The following is a 13,576-nucleotide window of genomic DNA, read 5'->3' as shown; positions in this document are numbered from 1 at the left end:
TCAGTGTGTATAAACAGTACAACTGCACCCTGGTTAAAACATCACACAACATTCCCGCACCCTTGTCTTGAACAAAGAACTCCGCCAGCTTCTCACATGGACCTGTTTAGAGGTCAAGGAACAGCACGAGACTCTCAGGTGTGTGTGTGCGTGTGTAAGAGTACTGATTTGCTGTTTTTCCCCCTGCCCATGCAGACCCCCCCCCCCACTCCCGGCAATATCTCTATGCATGTATGAATGTGTTTTCACTCTCAATTGTTTGGCGAGGTAAGGGTTAAAAAAAAAGCAGCCCTTGTTGTGCCTCTGGATTGTGTATCTGGCCCGGAGTGCGTAAAATCCATTACCTATGGGATGACCTTGAAGTGACAAGGTGTTTTATCCCGCTAAGTGCCTGGTCAAGAGTGTTAGCAGTATGATTGAAAATGTGCAGCAAAGTGAAAGCTTTTAATACACTCGGAGATGGCTGCATGTTGTGCCATCATCACAGTGCAGTACCATCTGAACCCAACACGACAAACATTCACACAAAATACAACCCCACATTTACAGACGATGATGTATCCCTACAAACATGGACAGGCTTGTCTATTTAGTGAACAAAAGCAAATTTTTTTTCTTCCAAAATTAGAAAATTAAGATTGTCAGTCTTTTAGCTGTTCCAATTGGCAAAGACGGACTCTTTGTTAACCCTGGCACAACATCAGTATAGTTTTTATCGCGCAGACTAGAGTCTCAAATTCATTGTTTGTGTTGTGTAAGCTCCGATCTAATTAACTGAATCACAAGAGGATCTCAGAAGTAGTTTACTGATAGAGACGGACACTCTGTTTGCGTTTCCCCTTTGTTTCACACATGCAAAAATCAACAGTATTGATTGATTATGGGGTCAGATTTAATCGTGTAACCAGTTAAAAGATTTCTGCAACTGCACTGGCTGCACTCACGGCCAAAGTACATACCCATGCTATACAATCACAATACAAGTGTTCACCAGCATTTTTTCGTTTCAGATTATTCATGTCACATGAAATAGCATAGAATATCTTTGGGGGGAGCAACTTGTCAAGACTGCCATCAACACATCCTTAATAATGAATGAGGTTACAGTAACACGACAGAACCTGACAGGATTCAGACTCAAATCCTGATTTTTTTTCATGCAATGTATAGCAGTCGTCTTTTTGGGGGGGGGGGGTTGCTGCTTCCAATTATCAATAAACAAACAAAGTAAAACAATGACCCACCTACCTGTGATTACCCAGAAGTCTCTGGTGGCAATGGAGGTGTTGAGATTGTGGTATTCCACAGCTGCAGAGTGAAGGGCAAAAACAAAAGAGAAACAGCACCGAAATCACGTCTTCTCCTTTGCATTTAGACATGTTCTGTATTCACATTTATGGGTATGAAAAAACGCAGTAGCTTGACTGAGAAAAGCAGTATATGAATATACTGTACGCACATGTTAACATGAATCTTTGGAGCCAAAAAGTTAGAACCTAATTCAGTGTCAATGGATACAGTGTGTACCTTACATGATAATAAGGATCAAAGAAGGTTGAATCAGTTCATCTGGATACAACGTTTATTGTATCCAGATGTCTTTGTCCGCGTCTGCGTCTATGTTTGTGTCTTCGTTTGATGGCTGGGAGAACTGGCGCTGGATCGGCTGGGAGAGCTTGGTCTGCTGCGCCCTGTGGGCCCAGAGACCACGGTCCTGCCTGGAGCTGCGCCCGAAGAGGTAACACCGAGGGCGGTCTGACAGGATGCAGAAGTGGGGCAGGCTAAGCTAACTGCTAGCCCATGCAGACCGGCAGTTACGATATCACAGAGGGCGGTCTGGCGGCGGCCTCGCCTAGCCTTGACTGTGTTTTTAGTGTCACCGTGTGGAGTGCGGGGAGGTGTGTCGAACATGTCTGGCTGGGAGAGCTGGCGTTGGATCGGCTGAGGGAGCTTGGGTCTACTGCATCCTGTGGGCCCAAGGACCACGGCACTGGCCGGAGCTGCGCCCGAGGAGGAGGCACTGAGGGCGGTCTGACAGGACGCGGAAGTGGGGCAGGCTAAGCTAACTGCTAGCCCATGCAGACCGGCAGTTCCAACAGTCGTCCTGGCTGGCGTTCGTTCTCCTGGACGGGGTTTTTTTTGTTTTGTTGTTTTTATTAGATATATGTGTTAGTTTGGATATGTGTGTTCTTGTAGTTTTTGGATGTGTTTTTGTCTTTGTGTTTCACTGCTGCACAAGTGCATCAAATGAAATGACACAAAGTGTTTCGGATTCTGATGTACTGATTCGACCTTCTTAGATTTTCTTACCTGGATTATTGAGCATGCATCAAGATGATTATAAGGATAAGAATACTGAACTTTATTTTTATTGCATTATCACAGAAATTAATTTAATATTATGCTTTACATTTGTTCTTTAAAAACGTGCAACACAAACGAAAAAAAGGATGTAATTTTATACCAAGCACACCAGCAGATTGAAGTGTTATTTGTCTGTTATCCATGGAAATAATGTAATGATGACATAATTCTTCAATGAAATGGCCTCCCTGTTTGCTTTTGGACTCGGGTCAATTTTTGGTGCTTCTTTTCCGAGTCATTTTGATGCAAAATGAAAAGAAAAAGAAAAAAAACCTCCTTGTTTACCAGGGAATACTAACTCAGGGTCTTCTTTACAGTTTGGGTCATTCTCAGTAGTAAAAATCTGTCAGACATATGGACAAGGAAAGCTTAAGCTGCTAGAGTTGCGAGGGTCTCTGCACTCCCTTTAGTTCCCTTACATCTATTTCCTGCCTGATTAGGTTCATGTGCTGGCGTCTGTCACAGTGTTTGGGGGATTGCTGTATCACTGGTCTATGAAATCAGACTCACTGCTGAAATGTACACTCTGACATGTCAAAAGAGAGACAGAGAAAGAGAGAGGAGCAAGAGAGAAGGAACAGTGGGGGATTTAGCATGTTGATAGTCAGAGCTGGAGGGCTGTCAGCAGAATCAATTTAACACCGTCCAATAGTTTCAGTCATGCAGAATGCTAATCTGTGATGAGGTTTCACGTAAGCCGCCTCCGTCGGGATGGAGAGCCGATGGGGATCCGAACCAGCACAATTCAGCATTACTCCGTATCAAAATCCACATTCTGTAGCATTCTTGAGAATGTTTGCAAGTACCACAAACAAAATGAAGTGATAAGAAGACGACGATGTTGATGATCAGAACAATATGTGATATGATACATCACAGCTCACACTCTATTAAAGAGCACCTTCAGTCGTCTTGAATTAATTTCCAAAGCATTCCTGACATCTAAGAAGTCAATATCTGTGCTTTTTTTCCTCATCTCATAAAAGTGTCTTTATATATATATATATATATATATATATATATATATCCATCCATCCATCATCTGAACCGCTTATCCTGCTCTCAGGGTCGCGGGGATGCTGGAGCTGTGATGGCCTGGCGGCCTGTCCAGGGTGTCTCCCTGCCTTCTGCCCAGTGACTGTTGGGATAGGCTCCAGCATCCCGCAACCCAATTGGGATGAGCGGCTTGGATAATGGATGGATGGATGGATCATTATTTACAACTAGCCTTAACCTCTCAATGAATTGCTCAGTCTGTCGCAGTGGGCATGTTAGTGTTAGTTCAATGACTTGGAAGCTGTGATTGGCTGAGAGTATCATCACACTGTCAACCCCCCTCCCTCGCCTGCCTGGGCCTCAGGTTAAATTCAACTTTATGAGACGTGACACACACAGCATGCAACCCAATATGTCTCCATTTCCTCTGCTCCCTGACCCTAACCACTACCTAACCTTATCCCCAAATTTAACAGAATGGTTTAGATATTTTCAATACTCACCACTCCTGTAGCACATAATTGTACACCTACTTATTCATACTGGACACACATCTTTGGCTTGCCATCTACAGCTCAATGTAATTAATGGGAGGCAAATCTACAATCCTTGTTCAGTGCAAAAAACAAAAAAAAAGGTCCATGGTTCAACCATAGCTAACAAGACGCTACAGCAGCCCATCATAGCAAATTCGAGTGGTCGTTTTAAACATTTATAGTTGCTTTTACGGTGGGTTTCAGTCGATTTCCTACAGTGTTGCTTCCTGCAGGACAGCCTACAAGAGATTAACAGCAGGCGTTCCTCTGCTGCGGCACAGCAAAGCAAACACTATGAGGGGATTTAGCAATAAAAGTGACTGTAAATTTTTAAAATCACCACTTCAATTTGCTAATATAGACTGCTGAAGCATCTTTGGCGGAACTGTGGGGTGTTTTTTTACACTGAACAAATATTGTAGATTTATCGCCATTAATTGCATTGAACTGTAGATGGGAGGATGGAGCTGCGTACCCAGTATGCAGAAATGGATGGATGACTGTGATAATAAAACCTACCTACTACTTACTGCATGAGCGACGAGTATAAAATCAGGATAGACTTCAAAAACTAACTCTTTTACCACTACCTAAACTTAAACCTAAAATGAACCACAGAAACAATACTTGCAGCTGCCGCAGTGTGAAAATAGACTTTTGTGTATGCATTGGGCGACATTTTCAAGTGGTGTTATTTGTACAACCCTTGCTGGGAATGTGAATTGGCTGTCAGAACCAGTCAAGACACCAGCAGTAGTGGGAAAATGCATGCTCCGCTCTCGGCGACTCGCCCCCAGCGGGCCGCTCTAAGGGGTCTCCAGTTTGTAATGCAACCTGTCTGCAGGTGTTGACGTCAAGAAATTACCCGAGTAAAAGATGTCTTTGAGACTTGCTGATTTTCGAATCAGAACGACACATCTAAAAACCATCAAAAAGCTAACCGTTAGCATATTTTCAGCACATGATCGTGTTTATTGACTTAAGTTGTTGCAGAAACACAATGTAGAACCATTGGAAACCAAGATTTTGACAGCATGTGCTCTTTATACACAATGAGAACTCAAAAAGAAGCTTTGTTTTTTATCTTCTTTTTTTTTGGCTTACTCCCCCCCCCCTTTCTCCCCAACTCCCAGTCGCTGCTCCACCCCCTCTGCCAATCCGAGGAGGGCTGCAGACTACCACATGCCTCCTCCGATACACGTGGAGTCACCAGCCGCTTCTTTTCACCTGACGGTGAGGAGTTTCGCCAGGGGGACATAGCACATGGGAGGATCACTATTCTCCCCAGTTCCCCCTCTCCCCAACAGGTGCCCCGAGCCACCAGAGGAGGCACTAGTGCAGCAACCAGGACACATACTCACATCCGGCTTCCCACCCGCAGACACGTCCAACTGTGTCTATAGGGGCGCCCGACCAAGCCGGAGGTAGCACGGGGATTCGAACTGGCGATCCCCATGTTGGTAGGCAATGGAATAGACCGCCACGCCACCCGGACACCTTTATCTTTTTTTTTTTGGAAAGTAGCCTCAGTCATATTTCCTTCGGCTGAGACAAATTAGACAAACAGTTTTGTCAGTACACAGACAGGAAGTAAAGGAGCTGAACACAGCAGACCAGTCTTTCGCACAAGCTGGGGGAAAAAAAACGGAGGAACAACCTGTGAATTCTCGGCGCTATAAACAAGGTCGCCTAAGTACTGTGAGATCTGGGGCCCTTTCCGTTAGAACGACATGGCCTGAGGTGTCGGCAGAATCCCCCTGCTGTTAATTATTTGCTGTGATAATTGGCTTTGAAGTAAGAAGCCAGCCGCTGCCAACATATGCCAGGGCCTTCGCTTCACCCCCTGTGAGTAGTGTAATTTCATTAATGGCGGGCTTACAAAACAAACAGGAGCAATCTCTTTGGCATGCACTTGCTCTTCTCCTTTCTGTTTACCTTTCAACTCCAACACCCCCCCCAACCCTCCAATTATTACATATTCTCTGCTCTCTTGATCTCCACATGTATACTGTATTTTTTCCCCTCATATCATGTTCTCATATCCACCCCAACACACACACACACACACACACACACACACACACACACACACACACACACACACACACACACACACACACACTCTCTGTGCCGCTCACCATGCAGCCCATGGATGAGTTATATGCTGAACTTACTTTATTAAGGACACAACAAGAAAGCGAGCTTTAACTTAAAGCTCATTAGCAGACATTCTTTTCATCACAGTTCAATGCCTTGCCGTGCAGTGTAAACCCACGCCGCCATCAGACTGCTTCTCACAGTAGTGACTCGGTTGTTTCACATGCCATTTACCCGTCTGCTACACACGGTCTGCTAAACACGGTTGGCTAAACATGGTCTGCTAAACATGGCCACACCAAATGCACTCTGGGAAGTCAGGGGTGACCCCCCCCCAACACATGCACACTGGAGGTGAAGCAAGGTCAATTGGAAAGGCTTATCGGTCTTCATGAAAGCAAGACCCCCACCCCAACACACACACAAACAACTGCTTAACTGTCCTAGAGCAAATACACTATTCTATGAGAGTTACACAGATTCATACTTCCATGCTGAGGTTATACTACTGCGTAGATGCAACCTGTTGACAAGGAGGTAGTGTCACATGCGCAACAAATCAGGTGCCGAAGTAATTTAGCTTACATTCTCTCACATTCACGGTGGCAGTGAAGAGAAGGTTTGTAAAAGGCTTTGACAGATGAGCACAAACAGTAAATTTTGCCAACAATATTGTGAGGGAGAAAATTAAGTTGGAAGAGGAGATCTGAACATGAAAATGTTAAGAGGGGGCTCCGGAATTTGCTGTGTTTGTTTGCTAAATGCAAAAGACGGATGAACCGCTGGGTGCCTAACCACGCTATTTGCTGATATCTCTGCATGGATGAAAGAACGCCACCATCAGCTTAACCTGAGCTCCTTGTCATCACAGCCAGTCCATCCTTACAACAACAGATCAATATCCAGCTCGGATCAACCCCAACTCATGCCCACAAAGTCTGCCAGAAGCCTGGGTGTCATGATTGATGACCAACACGTGGCCTCGACTGCTCGGTCGTGCCGATTTGCCCTGTACAACATCAGGAAAATTCGACCCTTCCTGTCTCAGCATGCAGCACAACTCCTGGTACAGGCTCTTGTAATGCCATGAATTGACTACTGCAGGTCTTTACTGGCAGGTCTCCCTGCATGCACTTTCAAACCTCTGCAAATGATCCACAATGCAGCAGCGAGTCTGGTCTTCAACCAGCCCAAAACAGCACATGTCACTCCGCTGTTCACATCCCTCCACTGGCTCCCAGTTGCTGCTCACATCAAATTCAAAATCTTAATGCTCGCTTACAAAGCAGCAACTAAAATGGCTCCCGCCTACCTGAACTCCCTCATTCAGGTCTACACTTAAGACTTAAGACTGCTTTTATTGTCATTGCCTTATATGTAGGTCTCATACATACAAGGGAACAAAATTACGTTTCACAAGGACCTCAGTGCGACATAAAAACAAATAGCTCACAATAAATATTAGAAACAACAAGTGCATTAAAAACAAGAATTACTTCACCCAAACATCACAAGCACACCTGACAAGGACAGTGAGCAAGATGGTCAAAAAGTCCTTTTACGGAAGGTCTGAGTGTTCATGCTGTTGAGGAACCTCACAGCCTGAGGAATGAAACTGTTGTATAGTGTGGTGGAGGCAGCACGGATGCTCCGGTACCTCCTGCCAGAGGGTAGGAGGGTGAAATGGATGTGGGAAGGGTGGGTGGGGTCCTTCACCACGCTAAGAGCCTTCCGGATGCACCGTGCATCAAGGATGGCCTGGATGAATGGGAGGGCAGTTCCTATGATCTTTCCAGCTATACTCTGCCAATGAAAGGCGCCTGGCACTTCCGCCTCAACGGGGCCCTAAGTCACGAGCCAGACTCTCCTCTTCTGTAGTTCCCCGGAGGTGGAACAAGTTACCGAACTCCATTCGATCCACTGAGTCCGTCTCCATCGTTAAGAAGAAACTAAAGGCCCAGCTTTTTCTTTCTCGAACACCTCCATACCTGATGGTATTTGAAGAAAAAAAAATCGCTTCTATGCACCCTTCTATTCATTGCCTTTGTGGACTGCCTGTTGACACCAATATGTCCTATTGGACCTAGTTTTTTTGACACTTACTTGCATCACTGCCTCCTGACTAGATCCTTGCATGTTTGTATTAACTGTCAGATGTACGCCACTTTGGATAAAAGTGTTTGCTAAATGACATTGTACCACTGTAAACTGTAAATCATCACAGCTCTTTTGGTGTCCAGCTAACTCGTGTAGCTACAGCACGGTTTTACATTTTTGAGGTGAACATAGGCTACGGCATGACCCCTCTGCGTAGCTACACAGACACCACAGAGACATGCAGCGGGGCATCACCATGACGTGGACATGGAAGCATAAATCTGACATTATGTCTGTCTAGTCCCCCTTTTACGAAGCAGTGTGCATTTCATTTCCCTGTTAAACTGGGGAAACGAACTGACGGCATAGTGGGACTCCACTGGGAGCACTGTTTAGACTTCCGCTGACTCGCTGTCACTTCTCATCTATTGTTATGTGTATACAGCGCCAACACAGAGGGAGCACAACAGCCGCCTTGTTAAACTCAGTATGCCCCCACAGGAGACTGAGATAAGAGGCAACGGCTTAATTCGACCTCGGCATCAACAAAGTTTCAGTGACTCAACCCTTAAAGAAAACAGCTGCGTGGCTGTAGAAGGCAGGGGAGCATTCATTCACAAGACATTTAATTACCGAAAGGGTTACAGCCTGAATTCAGGGTTTTCTTCTTGGTAAAGTCGACGTCAACACTGAAAATACTCAGGAGATATGTGCTTTTCTGAACACGTTAACCGAAATTGAGTTTCTATGGAGGATCGAGATTTTACCATCAATATCATCCATCCATCCATCCATTATCTGAACCACTTATCCTGCTCTCAGGGTCACGGGGATGCTGGAGCCTATTCCCAGCAGTCATTGGGCAGCAGGCGGGGAGACACCCTGGACTTCACAGGGCCCACACACACACACACACGCACACATTCATACCTAGGGGCAATTTAGTATGGCCGATTCACCTGGACTGTGGGAGGAAACTGGAGCCCCCGGAGGAAACCCACACAGACACAGGGAGAACCTGCAAACTCCACACAGAGGATGACCCGGGATGACCCACCAAGGTTGGACTACCCTGGGGCTTGAACCCAGGACCTTCTCGCGATGAGGCGACCGCGCTAACCACTGCACCACCGTGCCGCCCCCATCAATATCACAGTATCCTAAAAGCAACAATCAAATCATTCTGTCCTTATCTATCTGTGTTTTGGTCAAAAGGCTTTAAAATGTATGTCAGAATGTCAGACAGTGAGTTTGATCTGGTCCTATTCAACCTTCCCGAAAATATTCAATCTCTAAGTACATGCCATTAGTTGAATTGAACTGAAGCTAGGACGGATTAAATGCAGAAAGTAAATTTCATTTGTATGTATGTACAAAATGACGAATACAGAGTATTCTATTCTATTCTATTCTATTCTATTTTTTGATTGAGTTTGTAGACATATGATGATAAACCAATGCAGCTTTTAAGAAGCAGCCCACAAAAGTTATAGAGGCTGTTGGACTCTTTCCTCATACACATGACCAGAAGCACCTGTGGGGCTCCATATCTGCTGCATTCGTTTGTGTCGGAAAAATAATGAAATGGCAAATAATTTAAGATTCACTGCAGGACTGGGCAATACTGACAAAATCAAATATTGCAAGATTTTTCATTCAGCTATTTCAGCCAGACCCATTACTAACAGGAGCATGAAATCAAGCACCCAGCCGTGCAATCTCTATTATATAGACAAACACTGGCAGTAGAAAGGGTCGTACTGAATCGATCAGAGACTTTAAACAGGGCTCTGTCATTGGATATCACATTTTCCAACACGTCAGTTAGTCAAATTTCTGCCCTGTCAGATCTGCCCTGGTCAGCTGTAAGTTTATGAAGTGGAAACACCTCAAAGCAACAACAGCTCAGCCATTATTTAGGCCGCATGAGCCCACAGAATGGGACTGACGAAAAATAGTCCGTCCGTCCTCGGTCACAACACTCACTACCAAGTTCCAAACTGGGCAATATATCGATATTATATCGATGTCGTGATATGAGACGAGATATCGTCTGGGATTTTGGATATCGTGATATGGCATAAGTGTTGTCTTTTTCCTGGTTTTAAAGGCTGCATTACAGTAAAGTGATGTAATTTTCTGAACTTACCAGACTGTTCTAGCTGTTCTGTTATTTGCCTTTACCCATTTAGTTATTATATAGACATTACTGATGACTACTTATCAAAAATCTGATTGCGTAAATGTCCTGTGAAAGCACCAATAGTCATCCCCACAATATTGTCACAATATCCCCCCGCCCTAAACGTCAGCACAACAACTTTTCATCGGGAGCTTCATAAAATGGATTTCCATGCCTGAGTAGCTGCACACAAGCCTAAGGATCACAATGCCAAGCGTCAGCTGGAGGGGTGTAAAGCACACCGTCACTCGGACTCTGGAGTGGTGGAAATGCGTTCTCTGGAGTGATGAATCACACTTTACTATCTGGCAGTCTGACGGACCAATCTGCGCTCGGCGGAAGCCAGGAGAACGCTACCTGCCCAAATGCATAGTGCCAACGGTAAAGTTTGGTGGAGTCTGGGGCTGTTTTACATGGTTTGGGCTTGACCCCTTAGTTCCAGTGAAGGGAGACCTTAATGCTACAGCATACAATGACATTCTAGAGAATTGTGTGCTTCCAACTTTGTGGCTACAGTTTGGGGAGGGCCCTTTGCTGTTACAGCATAACAATGCCCCCATGCAAAAAGCGAGGTCCATACAGACATGGTTTTCCTAGCTTGGTGTGAAAGAACCTGACTGGCCTGCACAGAGCCCTGACCTCAACCCCATCCAACACCTTTGGGATGGATTGGAACACTGACTGTGAGCCAGACCTTCTCCCCAAAATCAACAGCCAATCCCCACAGCCATGTTCCAAAATTTAGTGGCAAGTCTTCCCAGAAGAGTGGAGGCTGTTATGGCAGCAAAGAGGGACCAACTCCATATTAATGACACTGGTTTTGGAATGAGATGTTCAGCGAGCACATGTGGGTGTGATGTTTGGGTGTCCACATACTTTTGGCAAGGTAGTGTATTTACACACAAGAAAATGTTGAGAAATGATCATTAGTAAAGTAGATATGGCGACCAAGCAGATAGAGGTATTCATCATGAATTTTGCTAAAACAGTCCAATAAGTTCAGAAAACTGTATCACTTTACTGTAATGCAGCCTTTAAGACCAGAGAATGACAACATTTAGGTGATATCACCATATTACGATAACAAAAATCCCAGAAGATATCTTGTCTCTTATCGTGATATCAATATAATACCAGTTAGGGATGGGTCAGAATAGTCAACCAGCAGGCGACTAATAAGCTACTGAGTCACCTTTTTGTTTTTTAAGACTTTTTTTTTTCTTAAATTTTTTTCTCACAATATTCCAGAAGGATGGGACAAGTTTTTTCCCAAACCCTAAGATTAAAGTAATTAAACAGATCAGCCATATATATATATATATATATATATATATATATATATATATGTAGATTAATTCTAGGTCAGTTTGGCTTCATCACCTTTTTTGAGAGGGAAATGCTTGTTGTTATCAAGCAGCGCACTACTTGCCATGATGCTTTATGGTGTAAATAAAACAAATTAATGATATGCCAATTTTTATGCATGCAACTCTATACGAAGAATTTGTTTAGGCCTAGATAACAATCATTAGTCTTCACTGAAGCAAGAGGGTTGCTGAAAAGCAAAGTCTAATCAATAGACCAACTAGTTGACTTCATCAAAACTGACTTGCTCGTGTCACATCATATAAAAAACTGATCACGGGTGTCGTTCAGCTTGTAACTTACGCTCTGCAATGATAAGAGGTGGGTAGAAGAGGAAGTAGCCCACCAGCTCAGCTGTCAGCTGACCCAGGAGGTTGGAAGCAGTAGTGCCATTGAGGAAGCTGGTCCCATTCCTCACAGCGTAGACCAGTAAGACGGCAGGGGAGCCCGCTACCTGGGACACACTCAAGATCTACAATAGAAGAAGAGGAATAGGGAGGATAAGGGCATAATCAGAAATATATAAATTTAACCTCATAAAATGCTTGATATTAGGATCACTTCAATGGGCAGTCTTGGGGAAACCACTGTGAATAAATGGCTTTACATACGACCAATTACTTCCAACTGAAAGCAGCTGAACCACAGCAAGACTACCCTCAAGATAAACATAGTTTGGGAAAATAAAGTTACTCCATAAAATGAAGCTCAAACCATCCTGTAAAAATATAATCGTATCTACACCTGCAATGTAATACAAAATTATATCGAACAAAACATAGCAAGAAATTCAGTCACATGATTGTCAACAGCACAACACAGCAGAGTTTACACAACTCAGTTGTCCCATGTCCAACAAATCCAAAGCTGGTGAGTAAAATGATGTCATAACTGATATGCATGATGATAAAAAACTACAAAAATAAGACCCAGGTTGCAAAAATAAAAAAAACCCAGAATCATCCTTTAAGGGGGACGACATGAGTACAGTACCTGAACAGAGAGTTTGCTGTGGGTGTTGAGCACTTTGGCCTGTGCCTCAGAAAACACATTCTCAAGCCTTTGCTCCATCATTTGAGTGAACCGACAGGACCTCGGGTCATCACCCGCTCCAACGAACCGCAGCACTGAAACACAGTCGACATTAGCATATATAACAAGGACTGAATGGCCACGCGTTCGCTTAAGTGTTAACAACCATAAAGTTTTCCGTGATGTTTGATGGTGTCTTATAATGAATTAAATTGGCTTTTTTTTTAGAATTGGTCATTTAGAACTGAAATAAACATTTATTTGTTCATTCAACCATTCTATGTCTGCCTTATGCAATCCAGGCTCGCAGGGGGCTGGAGCCTATCTCAGCAGGCATTATGTGGAAGGCAGGGAGGTCACAGTGGAAAGATTGCCAGTCCATTTCAAGGTTCTCACACACACACACACACACACACACACACACACACACACACACACACACACACACACACACACACACGCCATGCCTTTGAGCACTTTCAAGACTCAAATTCACCTAATTAACCTTTGGGCCGTGCTGCTGTTGGTGTGTGATATGAAATAAATGTTGGTCATTTATCTTTATAATGTGTTTTTAACCAATCTATTGTTTTTCATGTGATGATTACAGCCCCCAACAAAGTGCGTGTCCCCCATCTATAACCATTTTTGCATTCTTCTTTGTAAATAATGCTGACAGATAAATTGCAAGCATTTATGAGCATTACATAAATTTGGGTATGCAAAGTGGAATTGTGCAGGTGAATACATTTCTAAGTTTAATTTGGTAGGAACATTGGTCTGACTTTTAAACCAGCACAGGGGGGGAAGAATGAGTCACTGTTTTAGGGGGTTAGCATTAACTTGCACATTGTCATTAAGGGTCCACATAGTGCAGAGGCGACACTGGAAATTGGTACTAAATATT

At 44.0% G+C, this 13,576-nt stretch overlaps 1 protein-coding gene across 1 annotated transcript in view; it reads right to left on the bottom strand.

The window, feature by feature from the left end:
• Window positions 1–13,576, bottom strand: part of kiaa1549lb (KIAA1549-like b) — a 111,781-nt gene that overhangs the window by 49,115 nt on the left and 49,090 nt on the right. The window contains exons 7-9 of the mRNA XM_056279384.1: window positions 12,631–12,764; window positions 11,941–12,109; window positions 1,249–1,308 (exon numbers count right to left, since the gene is read on the bottom strand). Of these exons, the coding sequence (XP_056135359.1) occupies window positions 1,249–1,308; window positions 11,941–12,109; window positions 12,631–12,764 (363 nt within the window). The remainder of the gene's footprint in view (window positions 1–1,248; window positions 1,309–11,940; window positions 12,110–12,630; window positions 12,765–13,576) is intronic.

The sequence above is a fragment of the Lampris incognitus genome, chromosome 4, assembly GCF_029633865.1.
Source record: "Lampris incognitus isolate fLamInc1 chromosome 4, fLamInc1.hap2, whole genome shotgun sequence".
NCBI lineage: Eukaryota > Metazoa > Chordata > Actinopteri > Lampriformes > Lampridae > Lampris > Lampris incognitus.
Note: the sequence above shows the minus strand (reverse complement) of the source record. Positions and strands in the feature narration are given on the sequence as shown.